The following is an 18104-nucleotide window of genomic DNA, read 5'->3' as shown; positions in this document are numbered from 1 at the left end:
GAGCCCCGAGGTGCTTTTGGGGATGCTGGGCCTGGGGTGAACATTGGTACCGCTATGGGATGCTCGGGGCTCTGTTCTTGCTCTTGCCAAGGGCTGTTTGACCCTCACGGCCTTCCCTACCCTGGGGAAAGCACATGCCCAGGTGTGCTGTAGCCAAATGTCTTGGGGCACACTGCATTTTAACACAAGGGGGTGATTACAGGCACCTCTGAAACATCTTGGGTACTCCAATAATAAGAGTGGGAAACGTGGCCTGCCAGCACACCTCCTGGGACTGGGGTGTCAGGCTGAGCCCCGAAAGACTTTAGTGCACCTCACAGTGAAACAATGCTCAGCTGTGGCTACAGGCTTAGCCTAAGCCACCTATTTCCCCTCCAGCCAGAAAAGCAGCCCCAACCGACTGCCAGCGATGCCCTGGCAGCCTTACACTGCTCTGGCCAGTGCTGGTCAAGGGCCACCCATAAGGAAATGATTATGGTTCTGCACTCTGGCAGCTGGCTGGAATTTCTCCCCATAAACCCTATCCCTCAGCATGGAAAGAGGCTGCTCAGCAGCCATGATCCCGCCATCAGCAATGGGCCAGCAGCAGCCCTGTTCCACAACAGCAGCAATCTGGCAGCAGTTGGGGCCATGCCACAGGGATGCCCCAATGGCACCATGAGCAGTTGGTGGGCTTTGGAAGCCACCACTCACCCATCCTGAAGAGCTGGCTGTTAAAATTAACCTGCCTTGACTGGGTTTGGAAAGCTCTTTCCTGGGAATGACAGGAATGTCTTTATCCCAGCCAAACCAGTGCCGGTGCAGGGCTGTTTGAGAAACCCGCTGCAAGTGCCCGGCTCTGCTGTAAACAGGCCAGGAGCCATAAAAACTCCATAAATTCCTCCAACTCCCCCCTTTCCCTGGGATCAGGTGAGGCCCTGAAACACACCAGGGATGCACTGGTGACCCCCCAAAATGGAGCATTCTGGCACTTGCTGGTCCCTCAGCGCTGTAGGACAGCGTGAAGGAAGCCAGGAAAATGCCTGTCACCACATTGTGGTTTTGTGACCATGGCCTGGAAGAATTTCGGCAGTGGTTTCTTTTTCCTGCTGGGAAGAGGAGAAGGTGGAGAAGCCCGGCTCACTTGCGAGCCAACGTGGCAGGGCTGGGCCAGCCCGGGGCACAGGATCGAGCAAGATGCTCCATGCCTCCCAGTTGGAGCAGATCCATAATGGGGAGCCCAGCTCTGCATTGCTAATTTATTTGATCATGGGGAGCTTAATGTAGAAACAATAAATCAAGTCTTGGGCTGGGTGCAATGGGGGTCACTGCTGTTCCCTGGGAGTTAAGGCTGTGCAGTCATCTGTGCCAAGAACTGGGGAGTTGGGGAGGGCGCATGATGCAAGAAGAGGACCAAGTGCCACACACAGGATGCTGCCAGCAGCCACCAGCACTGTCTTGGATCAGGAAGGTGGAAGTTGGGCTGGCAAGAGCTGGCTGGTGGCCCCTTGTGCTGACTTTCCAGGGCAAGAGGCCACGGCTTGCTCCCGTCTTCCCTTCCTTTTCCTCTGGTCTTGCTGGCAGGAGCCTGGGTGCTCAGCTGACAGTCACAGGGAAAGCATTAGCAAAGCAAAGGGGAGTTTCCTCCTATTGCATGAGATGAGGTGCTTTCCCCTGACCCTCTCCTGCTGCAGCCCATCCCCACATCACTGTGCCACTCATGGGAGAAGCTGGGCACAGCCTGAATGGCCCCCACACAGCAGGTAGGAAAACCAGCCCCATGCTGAATGCTCACCCGTCTCCCTCTGCCATTAAACCCACCATATCCTCCAGTGCCCAGCAACTGGTGTCCCTGTCCCTTGATCTGTATCCCCTGGTCCCTGTCCTAATCCCTCTGAGCATCCCCGTGGCTGTGGCAGGGATGCTCAGAGAACCATCCGCCGGTCCAACTGCTCTGTCCGCCCGGCTCGCTGGTGTCGTGCTTCTAGGTGCTTGTTTTGGACCTTCTCAAAGTGTTGCAGCAGCTCTGTGTAGTTGATGTTGGACACGGATGTCCTTCTGAGGCCGGTGGTTGCTTTGGTGCTGTCCCTGTGGGGAGGAAGAAGTGTGAGAGTGAGAAGAGGCAGAAGTTTCTTGCATGCAGGCAGTACCAAGGGCTTGTCCTGAAAAAGCTGAGCCCAGCACAATCCAGTAATGCTGGTGCTGTACATAACACTCCCAAAGACCCTATTTCCCTTCCCTTAACACATAAGATGGAGCCCAAGAGGTCTTGGGACAGCAGAGAAGAGACAAAGGACCCTCAGGGGATGTTTAACCACTCCAACACAGATGCTGAATTCCCATTCCATCTGAAAACAGAAAGACTGGTCTGAAAGGATGCCAGAGCCATGACCCTCAGTTTCCCTGCTGGTTTTATAAGCAAGCACAAAATATCCATGTGTTATGGCACAGAGAAGAGGTGGTGGCAGTGGGGACAGCCTCTGGGGATGAGCACTCACGGCTGGAGCCCAGGGGAGCTCCATCAGTGGATGGTCATCCCCAAAAGCTGTTCCCAGCACAAAGGGTAGGAGGGGATAAGCCATGGGATGCCCATCAGGTGTCACAGAGGAGCCCATGGGCAGAGGATAGGCAGCTCTTGAGGCCCTGGTGTCCCCTTTGGGGAGGGGGCAGCTGGGGCTGGCCTGTTATGAAAGCCGGCTTCGGTGTTTGAAGGAATGTAGGTCAGAGTTAATCAGATGCTCAGGCCGTCTGACAGCTCTGGTTGTTCAAAAACCCCCACTGATGGGGGTTGCAGCAGAGAAAAGTGTGGGGGGAAGTACATGAAGCTCCCTCCCCACCCCTCCAGTTAAAAACCAGTGCTGGGTGGTGAGTACCAACTCAGTTGCCTGAAGCCATGAAGGATAAAAGGCGGCACAGGGAAGCAGTTAAAAGCCAAGGAGTGGTGGCAGTGGGGGGTTAATTCAGGAACGTACCCATCCTGGGAGCAATTCTTTTTGTTCCCAGGGCTTTGCAACGGCTTTAATATGCACACCCTGTAGGTTATTATCTAAGGGATGGAGAGCAAATCCCACCACTGGTGTCCAAAGAGCTGGGTGGCAGCACCCCTAGGCACAGAGCATGAAGATTTTGGCTGGTCCTCAGGGAGATTCTGCCTTTGCACATCGCTGCTGGTGGCTCCCCAAAAGACAGGTATGGGGAGGGAGTCAAAAAGGTGTCTCCCTTTTGGGTGCTGCAAATGCTATCTGGGCTGTGATGGGGATGCTTTGGGAGCACTCTGTGTTGCCGGAGTCTCTCTCCATAAACCTCCTTCCTGGCTCTGCTTGTTTCCATAGCGACCCCACAAGTGAAATTTTCCATCCTGGATGCCAAATGCCTGTGGATGAGGCACAGCCCTCCCAGGGTTACCAAATATAGACAGCACCCCCTCCCCCCCCACGAGCCAACACTGCCGGCCACAGGGCACAGAGCAGGCATGGACGCAAAGGAGCCGGGAGGCAAAAGCTGGAGACCAGGATCACAGAGATGCTCCACTGGAGGGGGGGACACACAGAGCTGTCTGGCCTTCATGCTGATGCTGGGGGTCCATACCCATGGCACTTACATCTGCAAAAGCTCGGGGTTGGGCACACACTGCAGGCGGTGGGAGAGGAGCTGGAAGGCGCTGCTCTGGGGCAGCAGCATCAGCAAGCCATAGAGAGCCTTGATCAGGTAGGGGTTCTTCTTCACGTCCAGCATCTGCAGGCGGAGGTCTGGAAGAGGAGAAGAAGAGGATGGGGAGGCAGGTAAAATGCCTTTCATCTCCAATCTCAATAGCAGGTTCCTTCTGACCCCTCTGATGGTCCTGGGTAGGCCATAAGCCTCTGCCAGCTGACATAAGGGACACTCTCATGGCACCAGCAGCCTCTTCCCTTCCATTAACTCACAATCTTTGTGTCCTTCACAGGCCAGAAGCCCCTCTCCCTGCCACAGCCCCTAGCTGGGGAAGGGGACAGCAGCTCCCCAGTCTCCCATCCCTGCTACTGCTCATGCCTGACACTGCCCATGCTGCCTGCCTGAGGTCACACACGTGCAACACGAGACTGCTCCTCAGCTTCTGCAGAATGAGCAGAAATACCATCCTTGAGCACCACATGTCAGAAGGGCTGGGTGATACCCTCCCAGGGACTCTCTTGAGCAGAAGGGATCATCTCCACTGAACCCTGATGGTTATGTGTGTTGGGCATTGGTGTTGCTCAGCAGGGGGGAAACCACCCTCCCCCTCTATCCCTCCTGCTGCTCATGGGCGGAAGGGTCTCCTGGAGTCCTGCAGACAGCCGAAGGTCCCACCTGGAGCAGTCCAGAGGATTGGGTGAGAGATTGCTGCCCCAGCATCTCACCTCAGACTTCCCACTAGCACCTGTGGTGGCTCCCAGCAAAAGGAACCATGCTAGCAGCAAGGATGCTGCTAGGTCTGTCATTTACCCTGAAATTTGGTGGATAAGGTGCATGGGGAATCCTCAAAGGAATAACCTGGGGCCATGGAAAGCCACCATAGACAAGTGTGTGCCTCACACAATAGGAAATTTATCTTCAGGATGAACACAGGGTACCATGGAAGAGAACCTGACTGAAGGTCAGCTCAGGTCTCTATTACCTGGCTGCTCTTAACCTTCTTGCCCTAGATATTCTCCAGCCCTAAACCTATATAGGTCCCCCTTCAGAAAAAGCCCTTTCCAGAACATTTCCCAGCATATTCAGTTCTCAGCTCCCCCCTCAGGGAAAAGTAGCCCAGAAGAAGCCAAATGCCATCACAGGAAATCCCCGGTGGCCACCGATCACCCTGCCACATCCCCCACCACCATCCTGGCCTCCCAGCTGCATCCTCAAGTCCCTGGCTGCATTACCCACACTGCTGAGGGGGCAGAGCTGAAGAGAGAGCAAGCTTTGTGTTTTTATGGCTTAATTCTCCATTTCCAGAAAAAAAAAAACCAACAAAACACCTTTTGTCTTGCTAAGGGTCCTGGCAGCATGCACGATGCCACCAAGGGTGGCACATGTGGCTCCCCTCACCTGACATCCTACACACCCCCCCCCCGAGATGTTCAGCCTGATCCAGGCTCTCCCCATCCTCCCCTCATCCCTTTGGTGCCAACACCACTCGCTCCCATGGCCTGTATCTGGGGGCAAGGTGCCCCCCTTGTCCCTGGTGGGCAGCTCCAGTGCTGGACAAAGCTCCCAGCAAAAAGTCTCATAACTTCTGCTCTATTTATTCATGCTGCCGCTTGCGGTGGAGGAGCAGGGAGGGGGGATGTGCCTGGGTGGGGGAGCACCAAGCACCATCCCTTCACACATGGCTTTTCCTCCTTACATGTGAATATGGGGCACTCAATGAGTTGCACCAGCTTGTCCACCTCGGTGAGGAAATCCACAGTGATATCCAGATCCCCACTGGATGAGGCTGTTAAGGATGTTACCTTGGTAAAAGGTGGCCCAGTGGCAGCAGATGGCTCGCCCTGGGTGATGCCAAATGCTCCCTGCATCCACAGCTCCTGCAGGACAGCACTTGCATGCAGGCAGGGCTGGAAGGTCTGCAGGGTGGCCAGGCGATGGTGGAAGGAAACAGGAGGAGCGGGAAGAGATAGAGGAAATGGCAGACTGCCCAGAACCCCCAAATCCTGGCAGCTTGCTAGCCAGAGTGCAGGCAAGAAGATGGTGCAAGTGAGCATGCCTGCTTTTACCTCCTGGCCTGCAGGAGAAACATCTTGGGAAGGGAACCTGAGTGTGTTATTAAGCTTTGTGGTATGGAAAGCTAACCTAGGGAGGTTTGGCATTGCTGGCACGTGAAAACAGTAATTCTGAGGCTGGCAGATGGTGAGCTCACCATGAGCCGCACCATGCCAGGCACTGCCTGCTCCTCTGCAGGCCAGGAGGGCAAAGCCTTCGTCTTCCTGGGAGGAAGAGGATGCTGAGGAGCCTCCCCTCACAGGCAGGGGAAGGTCAAGGCTCAGCCAGAGCACACTTTCCTCTTTTTACACCACACAAAAGAGAACAGAAGGGGAAGGGAGCTGGAAAGCGCCCAGCACAGGCTGCCCTGCCCCTGCATGGTGGGGACACCACTCTGGTAATGATGGGATGTGGGAGGAGGCTGGGCTGGCCTGCAGGGTGATCTTGATGGCCACAGAGGGAACAAAGGGCCAGCCCAGGTACCGGCCTCACAGAAAACCCCCAAAGGATACAATTTTTGGATGAGGTCGTAGGCATGCTTGTAGTTCTGGGTGAGGAAGCAGAGGGACACGGTTGTCACGGGGTTGTGACACCAGGACCGGTACAGGCAGCAGAAGAGGTTACAGCTTTCCTAGGAAAAAGGGAGTCACTGGGGTTCAGTCACCAGCGAGGGCGTGGCATGGAGAGCCCCAGGACCTGAGACCAGCCTGCTGCATGGCAAGTGCCACTGAGGTATGAAGGGATGTTTCAGGACCCACCAACTCCATCTGGTACTGTTATGGGCCCAGCAGCCTCAGGAGATGGAAACCAGAAATGTTTGGGGGATGGCACCACAGGATGAGGGGCTGGAGGATGGTGGCTGTCCCACCCATGGGGACATCACTACATCACTGGCCTTCAGCATGAGAAAGAGAAGTCTTCCTCCATCTCCTGCCTTGCTTGGATGTGGCTGATGCTGGTGGCAGCTGCTAGGCAAAACCTGCGGGCACGTTCCCATCAGAGACAGCTGAGGGACTAGAGCCTTGTTCCCAGTGTCACTTGTGCCACGGCCCGTGTAGGGATGGAGGGAGGAAGGTGGCAGCTGCTCAACGGCTTGGGGAGCACATTCTCATCCCAGGGAGAAAGCAAGAATTGGGCATGTCCTCTAAGCCCTACTCAACTCCTGAAAGGTGGGAAAATAAAGGGGCTGCCCTGGGACCTGCCAGGTATGTCCCAGGTGCCTGCCACCCCCCCTGCAGCTCCTGCTGCCCATACCGGGGTCTTCAATTCCTTCAGTTGGTTCCTCAGCTGGAAGAGCTCAGAGGATGTCAGCAGGATTGTGTTCAGGGTGTGGACCATGGTAGAGGCAAATTTGAGGTCTTCTTCCCGAAGGAGTATGTCTGCCATGGAATGGAAGATGTTTTCTGCATTCAGAAGTAGACAGAGCTGCCTGTGTATCCCAGAGGAGAGAAACCAAGGGGGAAGGATGGTTAATGAGCACAGCAGAGATCCTGACCTGAGCTTGCACATCATTCCCTTCCTCCAGAAAGGAACAGGGGTGATATATACAGGTTGGGTGAATGCAGAGGCACCAGAAGGGTGATGCTGTGGGACAGTATCAGGCTCCGCTTTTGGAGAGTGCAGACCTTCACACTAGGAAAAGGCCAAAAACCAATAGCTGGGCTAAGACACATCCCTGGTCAGGCTGTGTAGGGACCCTTCTGGCACCAACCCACCACCATAGCTTGTTACCACCTCAAGCCTCTCAGTGACCTGCATAATTGTTTTCAGCAGTGCTTTCTACCCAGACAACTGTAGGGAGCATGGTTACAGATGGCATGTGTTGGCCCAGTCACATCAGTATCCACTGGACACCAGGGAACTGGTATAGAGTGAGGGAGGCCACCAGGACACAGCATCTCTCCCAGTACCATGCAACCCAGGAGTCCTGGAGCCAGAGCCTAGCTTTCCCTCTACATCCCCCTTTCTCCCAGTAACCTGCCCTGTTGCTCTTTGAACTCCTCCACACTCCAGCTCCCCAGAGATCTGGTATTGAGGGGCTCTGCAGCTCCAGCCAGAAGCTGGAAGATAACCCTGCTCCACTCTCCCCAAAATACAGAATAGTTGGTGCCATGGCACACGTCGATCTGCCTGGCCAGGCCCAGTGGGCCACGGCAGGAATGTCTTGCTTAGCAAACCCTGAGGCATTCCAAGATTTTCAACATTTTAGACCAGAAACCAAAAACCAGATTTTTTTTCCTTCCAAGTTTGTTTGGGGATTTCCTGTTTTTCTCCAGGCTCCTGCATTCTTGGGCAGTTTGTCCAGAGACACCTGAAATGTTGCCTTGTGCTGGCTAAGTTCTCCAGTGCCTGCATCAGGGAGACCTGGAAAATCTCAGCCTGTTTCCTAGCTTCTCCTGAAACTGGGATGCTCCCTGGGTCCCTACATCTTCCCTATAGGCTGTCAGGGAATTCTGGCACTGGGGGAGAGGCTGGCATTCCCTGGAGTGCCTCTTCTTTCCCCCAACTCCTACCAAGCACCATCGCTCACCAGATAATCTCAGCTGGCAACTAAATCCCCCCTGAAGGTATCTCAGAAGGGTTTAGGAGGGAAAAGGAGTATCTGCTTTGGAGGCTGGGTGAGAGGTGTTGGATAGCTGCCTGGGTTGGTCAGGAGGTGGGACACACATCTGATCTAATCCCCCTCCCTGAGGTCACTTTTGCACTTCCTTGGGTGAGGAGGAGGAAGGAGGCAAGTTTCCAGCCCCTGACCCAGTGGAGACGGACTGGTAGAAGACTACATAGCTATAGTTAAGACATCAAAGACCCTAAAGCCTGGTGTTTAAGGATGTGGGAGGTGGATGGAGGATGAAGAAACAGATTTTCCTTCCTCAACAAATGGAGGAAGAACCCCCCCACCTCCCTACTTCCTCTCATCTCATCCAGGCAAGCAATCCATCCCCTCTTCACCCAACCCCAGCTCCTCTCCATCAGCAGCTCCTGCATCCTGCGTGGCTGCCACCGGACAATGAGATGCTCTGTGAAGGCTTTTACATAACCCAGCCCAGCAATCACCCTGGACCCTGCTAAAATGTAATGGGGCTGTGATAAATAAGCTCATTTATCCCAATTATTCTTACATAACCGGCTACATTCATGGGGATGAAAACACTTCCCTGATTTCTTGCCGCTTGGACACAGGGCTGGCTGGAGGGCTAGTGATGGGAAAGGGAAGCATTGAGGGAGGGATGGGGAAGGCAGAAGCATTTAGTCCAGCCTGATGGAGCCAAAAGCAAATCAATAGCTCAGCATTGCAGGCAGGATCTAGCCAGTGCCAGCTGCAGCAAAGCAAGCCCAACCTGGGCAGGTCGAAGCCCAGCCTAGGAGTGAGCTGGCTCCATCCCACCCTTCTTCAGTAAGAGGGGATAGCTGGATGCCTCACCCTTGCTGAGTTTCCTCCAGCAGCCATGCTGGGCAATTGAACCATGAGGTGAGATAATTTACTGTGCCCAAAGAGCAGATGCATCCTCCACGGATAAACACTGCAATAGTTTTACCCCAGTTGCTGGGTGTGCCAGCTCTTCTGCTCATGGTGTTTTACACCTTCCAGGCAGAAAGGCAAAGAAAAGAGACCAAACAAGCTCAGACAAGCAAAAAAATGGTTCTGGGGAGCATTGAGGGCAACTTAGAGACCACCAAAGCTGCCCTTGTCCTCCCATGGCAAGGACACCGGTCAGGTTCCCCCTCTGCTGCTACTCCATGGAAAAGGAGGGCTTTTGCTTTCCATAAATAGGAGCTCTGACATTTGGCTGGCTAACACTGAGCAGGGGGCCGAATGCGAGCTGCTTTCTAATTTCAGGCCTGGTTTTGATTAGCAGGGAAGGGCTGGGATTGCTCCCCCTCCTTTCAGTGGCACTGGGAAACTGGAAACTATCAGGATATTAAAGGAGCAGCTGTGCAAAGTCTGTCCCCCCGCTTTGAAGCCGTGTCACTCCCAGGGATGCTGACTCCCATGGGCACCATGTCTCCCTCCAGATCCCCCAGGCTCTGCAGGAACCACCATCAGAATGAGTTTGCCAGTGCTCAGCAGCTTCCCCTGATGCAGGCAGGGACCCCAAACTCCCTCCTCAATGAAGCCCCTTGGTCAGCACATCCCAAAAGTGGTCCCCAAAGGAGGGGACAACTGGTCGGCTGTGCAGCTGCCTGGCCTCTGTGACAGCAGACAGCAGCTGAGCCCAACTGCTAGTGGGACCGAGGTGGGGTCCCCTGGAGCCTGGGAGGCTTTGAAGGCACGAGAGGAATGCGAGGCTGGCTGGGAGGAGGCAGAGACAGGTGGCTTCAAACTAACCAGGCAGCAGCCAGGATACTCGAGGAGTGGCTGCAGAAGGGGACAGGACCTCTTATATCTACACTCCAGACATACATATATACTCCATAAATCAACTACATACACCCCAGCTGTAAGACTCAGTCCCACAGTTACCAAGAAGGCTGGATGTGGCCTGTCCCTCCATCCATCCATCCATCCATCCATCCATCCATTCATCCATCCATCTCTCCTCCCACCTGCCCATGCTTTGACTTGATGGAAGGAGCCACCTAATCCCCCCAAAGCATAATCCCAGTGAGATGATGCTCCCCAGGGTTCTCCCTGTATCCCTGTGGGTGACACGAGCATCCCCTTGCCCACGGGAATCAGTGAATCCCCAATGACATCCCAGTGTAGGAAAGGAGGGGAAGAAGCATCCCTGAGGAAGCAGAAGCCGCAGAGTATCAGCGCAGCACAGCATTGAGATGTTAGGCAGCCCTTGGCACAGGCACATGGTGATGATAATGAAATGTGGTATTTAGGCCATTAAAATTTAACTCCTTAAATTAAAAGGGTTATTCAAGCCCTTCCAACAGAGCCACAGAATGCAGCAGTAGGCAGATGGGAAGCTGCAACAAGGAGACAGGGGACATCCCCCTCCATCGCTGCAGTGGGGCTCCCAAGGGACCCAGAGGTCACATCCAGCCCGTTACGAGAGGACAGGACCCTGTCCTCCCCCTAGGCTAAAGGACCACTCAGCAAGATGATGCTGGCCAAAGGAAGAGCCATGAAGGTCACCAGAAGCTGTGCCACCCTGGGGTCCTTCCTGTGTGGAGCTGTGCCGCATTCAGAACCAGAGCCTCAGTGATCCAGCAGCTATTGCAGTGATGTCAGTGACAATAAAATCCCACCACACTAATGACTGGGCGGGTAGGATGGGGTTTGAGGGACAAACCGAAAGCTCCACGGCACAGATCTGGCGTGGGGTGGGCTCCTGGAACCCAGGGCATGTCAGAGTAATGGGACAGATTCAGAGCCACATCTCCAATTAAGGGCAAGCCTCGGCATTCCTCCAGCTTTCTTGCTTTGACAGCTCGATTCCTGGAAACCAGACTAATCTAAACATCATCGTTCAGGGAGCTGTCAGAGCTCCCATCCCTCCTGCTCGCCCCTTTAACTGCTTCGGCTCTGTCCCCTTCCCTGAGCCACCATGCAGGAATGAGGTAGCAGGGGGTCAGAGCAGCCCAGTGCTTGCTCGAAGAGGAAGAAGGCCTGATTTTTCATAAAAATGAACATGAAATACAGCCCTGCTACAGGTGGTGACACCATACCCTCTGCTGGGACCTGCAGGGAGCCCCGGATGGAGAGCATGGCTGGCCACATACTGTCACCCAGCCACACTGTGCAACATCCACTGTGTTCAGTTAAGCAGGTGCATCTTCATTAAGCACCAGTGATTCATCTTATTAGCTCTGGGCAGACATGGTGCCCCAGAAGGGAGAGGATCATGTCTCATTCACTGACAGCAACTGGGACAGAGACAGAGGTGGGGAAGGAGCTGGTCAAGGCTGGGGTAGCGATGCTCCAAGGGGCTCTGCAACCCTGACAGTGAGGCCTGCAACCTCTCCTGCAGCTGCAAGGAGGGCAGAGCCCCCTCATCCTTCCTCCCCACCCTCCTCTTCCTCCGCACCCTTCCTTTCTCCTCCCCAAGGCTTTCCGCCACCCTTCCTCCCTTCTCCAGGCTCCCTGGGAGATGCCCCAGCTCAATCCATCTGCCTATGACGCTTGTTCCCAGTTCCCCTGAAACCCTCCTGCTGCAAACAGCAGCATTCCCAAGCAGGCCAAGCAGCTGGAATCCTTTAGGAATTTGGAGAGGAAGCACAGATAAAATTAGGACAGGAAGGGGAGAGGCAGAAAAAAGCAGGAGGAGCATCACAGAATCCTGGACTGGTTTAGGTTGGAAGGAACCTCAAAGCTCTTCCAGTTCCAACCCCCTGAACGTGCAGGGACACCTTCCACTAGACCAGGTTGCTCCAAGCCCCGTCCAACCTGGCCTTGAACACTGCCAGGGATGGGGCAGCCACAGCTTCTCTGGGCAACCTGTGCCAGGGCCTCAGCACCCTCACAGGGGAGAACTTCTGCCTAAGATCTCATCTCAGTGTCCCCTCTGTCAGGTTAAAGCCATTCCCCATTGTTCTGTCCCTAGAGGCCCTTGTCCAAAGCCCCTCTCCAGATTTCTTGTCAGCCCCTTCAGGCACTGGAGCTGCTCTAAGGTCTCCTCAGAGAGATACCATGAAGAGATGCGCCGATCCATGAAGGAGATGTGCACATCTCAGGAAGGCAGAACAAGCCCTGCACTGCCTTTCCTTGAACAGGGAAAGGTGCAATGTGTTTCACTGCAAACAGGAAAACACTCCCATGGAGTGTCTGCTCTGCAGAAGCCGCCAGCATCACAGCTGCTGAAGGAGTCATGCTGTCAGCTCAGTGCTGGTCTTCAGGCTGCCTTAGCTGTAAGGTGCTCCCTAGAGATCCCCAGAGCAACCCAGGGGATCCCCCAGAGGAGCACAGCACAAATATACAGCAGTACTTCACATCAGCTTCAGCTTGTGAAACAATCACAAACTGGTTTAGGTTGGAAAGGACCTTAAGATCATCCAGTTCTACCCCCCTGTAAAGGACAGGGACACCTTCCACTAGACCAGGTTGTTCCAAGTCCTGTCCAACATGGTCTTCAACACTGCCAAGGATGGGGCTGCCACAGCATTTCTGGGCTACCCATTCCAGTGTCTCACCACCCTAACAGTAAAGAACTTCTTCCTTATATCTAACCTCCCCTGTTTAAGTTTAAACCCGTTGCCCATTGTCCTATCACTACAGTCCCCAGTGAAGAGTTCCTCTCCAGCATCCTTGTAGGCCCCCTTCAGATACTGGAAGGCTGCTATGAGATCTCCACGCAGCCTTCTCTTCTCCAGGCTGAACAGCCCCAACTTTCTCAGCTGCGGCTGAGAAAGCCCCAGCTTCATATGGGAGGTGCTCCAGTCCCCTGATCATCCTCGTGGGCCTCCTGTGGACTTGTTCCAACACCTTCAGCATCTTGGTCCTCAGAGCCTTAGCCCTCAACTCCTGCTCATGATTCTCCCCTTGGATGCTGGCTGCCAGGAGGTCCCTGTTCTAGTTGGCAGGATGGCCTCCCCACTCCTGATCAAAACTGTGAGCCCAGCCCAAAGCTGGGCATGTCCACCATGACTTGTGATGAACTCAGTTGTGTTCCCACCTTGGACACTGGATGTCTGGAGAACTGCACCCTTCAAAGAGGTCACCTTCAGGTTATAAAGCAGTTATCCAGCACCTCTGAGTAACTCCATGGTCAGTGAAACACCCACAGCTCCATAGCAAACAGGAGTGGGAAACAGGACTGTACAAAAGAGAAGGAAGAGTTTCTTAAGAAGTTTCTTAAAACTACTATAGTCTGGGATACGGCAGAAGCTAAAAGATAACTCAATTTGGAAACTTAATGATCCATTCAGCCCAAGGCATTGCCCAACTTTTCAATGTAATGCAGATGAATGTGACAGCTCCTCCAAGGTGAAGCCCACAAGACACACACCCGGCACCAGTCTCCAGCTGCCCAAGTTAGTGTGTCCCAGGAGCTTCCTTTAGGAAATCTTATGGAGACGCATGGCTAAAGCTGTCCTGCCTGCAAGCATGCAGTCAGGGATGAGATGCTGTAGGAACATCTGAGCATTGACAGGAGGCTCACCAGGAAAACAGGTAGTTCTCCTCCTCTGAAACTGTCAGAAATGCAAAAAATAACCATCCAAAGAATTTCTTATCCAACTTTTAAACCTGCTGATGACTTGATGGCAAAATGGATGGCAAATCCACGTCCCATCCTGGCTTCAGGAGGCACAGGCAGCAGTGTCACAGGGCTGAAATCCTGGTTCCAGCTCACTGCCCCAGCCAAGAGGAACAAATTACATTCACTGATCCCTCCCCAAAGCCTGACCCCAGAGATGGAATCACACCGGGCAGTGATGTTTTCAGGCAAGCATCCTCTGTTTTGAAGGGGAGGAAGGGTAGGGGCTGGCTGGGGAGGGGGAAGACACATAAAGCAGTAGCAGATCCTTCCTTTGAGACATCTGCTTCCCTTTCAGGATGACAGCTGTGGCCTAATTTTCAAGAATACTGACAAGCTCCTTACTTCTTCCCCTGTAATTTCTCTTTGCTGCAAATAAAACAGGTTAAAGAAGCGGGTGCAAAGCTATAACAATGGGAGCTGGGAGAGGCTGAGCCAGTTCAGGGTGCGCAGTTTGCAGAGAAACAGGAGTCTTTGTGCTCACCTTCCTCATTCCTCCTCATAATTTTGCTTTAAGACGAAGAAATGAAAGTGCTTTTCCTCCTAAAAACATGGCCAAGGAGCAGGTTGCTGTCCTAGAAGTGAATAAAGCTCTGCATTCCCCCTGTTAGCAAGGCGAACTTTTGGGGAAGATGGTCCTGATGGGAAACCCTGGACCTCTGAAAGCAGAGGGACCAGCTTGAAGGTGGAGTACCTCAGGAATATGCTGTGTATTTGGGGGTGATGCTTTCCAGAAGGAAAGAAAAATGACTTGAAAGTAGGTGGCAGCATCCCATGGATGTCAGCTTGGCTTGGGCACAAGCATGCCCTCGGGTGGGAGGTGAATCTGCCCCATCTCTTCTGCCAGCCTCTTGACTCAGACCTGACACTGACTTTCCCCCCACTTTGCTTGAGCAAAGTGGCAATGTTTTTGCTTGATGGGCTCAAATCCACACCCAGACTCACTTGAGGCAATGCTAACCCGTGTGACTTTGGGGACAAGGGACAGAAGGAGCAGGAGAGGGGACACTCAAGCACAGCCTGGAGCTCAGTGAAGGAGGTGCCTGCAAGGCCAGATGCACTCCTAACTTGCCTGATGCCTCTTGCTGCCTCCCTAGCATCACAGGCTGGATCCTGACACTTGACCTGCCATTGGAGCTGGGAGCCCTGAAGAGATTTCAAGGGGAAATGCAGCCTGAGGAGCCTCACTCCCCCTAACCCATCAAGGCCTGCAGATATGCAAGACAGCGGCTGTATGTTCCCTGCCATGCCAGCACCCTAAGAGCACCCAAGGCTACAAGAGGCCCTGCTCCAGGAGGACCTGAGGAGCAAGAGCAGCTCACACATCAAATGGAAGGAGCATCAAATGGAAAGGAGCTCCAGCTAGGGTGCCTTTTGCACAGCTCCACACTTTCAGTGGGAGCTGAAGATGCACTATCTTGGGATATCTCACCCCAGGACATCCCATCCTGGGAGCAAAGCACCCAGACAGACCCACTGGGAGGAACTCTGGAGCCTGCAGATGGGGTGAGCTGTTCCCAAGGCAGCATCCAGCCTTGAGCACTGTCATGGGTTCAGCAGTAGCAGTCATTTTTCTCCTTCTTGGTAGCTGGTGCAGTGCTGTGTTTTGACTTTCGGGCTGAGAATGGTTGCTGATAGCAAGCATGCTTTGAGTTACTGCTCAAATGTTTGGTTTTGTCCAAGGCCTTTTCTGAGCTCATGCTCTGCCAGGGAGGGGGGGAAGCTGGGAGGAAGGAGAGACAGGACACCTGACCCAGGCTAGCCAAAGAGGTATTCCATACCATAGCACGTCATGCCCAGGAGGTAACCCGGAGAGACCCGGAAGGGCTGCAGCTCTGGGGGAATGGAGGAGGTATCAGTTGGTGCTCGGTCGGGCAGGGTGGGATGAGTTATGGGTCGGTGGCTGGTGAGGTGTTGTATTCTCTTCACTTGTTATTGGCTTTATCATTATTGTTTGTAGTAGTAGTAGCAGTAGTGATTTATGTTATACCTTAGCTATTAAACTGTTCTTACCTCAACCCATCCGGGCTACATTCTTTGGATTCTCCTTCCTAACTCTCCAGGAGTTGGGGGAGCAAGGGGGGGGAGTAAGTGAACGAGCTGTGTGGATTGGTTTAAACCAAGACAAGTACCCACCGTGAATGGAAACCTGTGGCAAGGGAGACTGTGGGAAGCACTAAGGCATCCTTGCCTGGCTGCTTGGACAGGCAGTGTGAGAGCACAGAAGCTGTTTTTGAAAAGTGATGGTCTATGAGATGCTCAAAAGCAGCCAGGAATGGAAAAAGTCCTTTAATGAGAGTAGCAGGAGCAAAACAGCCCAAATTTTTTAACCAAGTGTGCCCTTTTATTTGGGGAAAAATCCTGAGCAAGATACACTGGAAGATAGATGGGGAGAAAATGTTGTTATTCAGCCTCTCCCTGACTCCCTGTCCTGGCTTTTCTCTCCATGGAGATGAATAAACTGAGATGTCATGTGTGCAGAGCAAGAAAAGGAAACACCACCACAAGACCTGACTGATGGGATCAGATGGGTTAATCTAGCAGTTGACAGACCAAAACAGTTAACCCCCTCACCTGCACCGACTGATGACTCCCCACAATGAGGGCCCTCACCCATTGGCCAGGCAAGGAAAACTTGGGAGACACCTTGGAGGCTGCTCATGCTGAAGCCCAGCTCCAGAGAACTTGATCATTAGAAAGCAGGGGAGCTGCAGGCTCCTCTCCCTGCTGCCCAGCCTGCCTTTTCCTGGCTCCCCACCTTCCCATCCCACTTTTCCAGAGCACTCCTGCTGGAATCCCAGGGAAAGTGCTGGGAGGGAGCAGATATTCACCACCCCCCACCAGGGACCCGCCCTTTGAAGGAACCTGGCCATTCTGGGAGGATTTTCCTCCCCTAGACACATTTCCCCTTCCTCTCCTCCACCTTCTCACTGACCCAAACTAGTCCAGCCCACTCCAGCACTGCTGTTCACATGTGGTTCCCATTTTTATACAGGAAACCCCATCAGGTCCTTCCAGGCAGCTCTAAGTATGGCAGGTCCTAGAGCAGCTTTAGTAAATAGGACAAGCTCATTCCCAGGAGCTGGTATCCTCCAGCTCAGTGGAGGCATCTCTCATCCTTCCCTGGGTCTTGGGCAGAGCAACCAGGCTCCTCCATCATGAAGGTCACACTGCTGATGGCTCCAAGTGTGTTGCAAACCTGGATCGAACCTATAGCCTGGGGGAAATAAGGATTTTCCCCTTCAGCTTGTACCCCATGGGGCTGTGGAGAGTAGTGAAGAGCCCCATAGCCTCAGTGGATTAAAACCTCATTAAGCATATGCTTCCTTGGGCTTACAGAGCTCACTGCATTATGTAAAACTGGCAGTTTGAGAGCTAGGCGTTTTGGAGGTACAGTGTGGTTGCTGGTTTTACTCCAAATTCACAAGGAAGCCCAAGAGGAGCCTCCGGGGTGCTCACCATGCATGGCTGGACAGCAGAGGATGCCTAAAAGCGGAGTGTGGTTGTCACAAAACCACTAAAGCACTGTTCTGGATCTCCGGATGTGGGATTCCTCATGGCTGGTTGCAGGCAGAGCTGGGGAGAGGAGGTTTTGAGGAGCAGGCAGGGGATAAAGCAAGATGCAGAGGAATGAGCTGGAAGATGAGTGAGGAGAAGCACGCAGATGGATGCTTGCTGCCTGCTACATCACCCTAGCCTGGTGCTCATGCAGGGCAGGAGGGAGCCCTTTCTGCTTTACAGACTGGTGGAACAAACAAACAAATAAATAAATAAATACAAAGCTTTCTCCTCTGGTTCCTCCTTTCCCGAGGCACGAGGGGTGGGGATGGAAAGCTTACAGTTCATTAAGGCAGAAGGGCAGGCGGCCAATGAACATCCTGGCAGGCAGAGCACTGTATTTTCGAAGGCTCGCTGCCTCCTGACACAGAAGCTTCCCTTGTAGCACTCACAGCTGTTTGGATTTTACCCGAGTTCATATCCCAGTTTATCAAAGGAGCTGCACTTCTTTTCTTTTTCCCTTCTTTTGGGTTTTTTTCCCCCCCTTCTTTTGGTTTTTTTTTCCCCTTTGCTGAGTACAAGTCGAACGGTTCCCACAAAAACAAATGCAGGTTTTGTTCCTCAACACAGCGATCTGGAGAGTGGGAGAGAGGAAGAGGTGACACGTGTCCCTCGCCTGCCCCCCCAGCCCTCATTCACTTGCCAGTGGGGCAGAGGGATTTTCAGGTCATGGGTTTGGCAGAGGAAGCTGGAGAGGGCATGGTAGCCACCAGCACATCT

The 18104-nt window shown here is 53.5% G+C and overlaps 1 protein-coding gene across 1 annotated transcript in view; it reads right to left on the bottom strand.

Annotated features, from left to right (window-relative positions):
• Positions 1 to 1226: 1226 nt before the first annotated feature.
• Positions 1227 to 18104, bottom strand: part of VAC14 (VAC14 component of PIKFYVE complex) — a 66891-nt gene continuing 50013 nt past the window's right edge. Inside the window, exons 15-19 of the mRNA XM_031051816.2 lie at positions 6937 to 7111; positions 6195 to 6313; positions 5327 to 5406; positions 3581 to 3728; positions 1227 to 2067 (exon numbers count right to left, since the gene is read on the bottom strand). Of these exons, the coding sequence (XP_030907676.1) occupies positions 1905 to 2067; positions 3581 to 3728; positions 5327 to 5406; positions 6195 to 6313; positions 6937 to 7111 (685 nt within the window). The 3' untranslated portion in view covers positions 1227 to 1904. The remainder of the gene's footprint in view (positions 2068 to 3580; positions 3729 to 5326; positions 5407 to 6194; positions 6314 to 6936; positions 7112 to 18104) is intronic.

The sequence above is a fragment of the Melopsittacus undulatus genome, chromosome Z (assembly GCF_012275295.1).
Source record: "Melopsittacus undulatus isolate bMelUnd1 chromosome Z, bMelUnd1.mat.Z, whole genome shotgun sequence".
Taxonomy (NCBI): domain Eukaryota; kingdom Metazoa; phylum Chordata; class Aves; order Psittaciformes; family Psittaculidae; genus Melopsittacus; species Melopsittacus undulatus.
This window is presented reverse-complemented; position numbering and strand designations above follow the sequence as displayed.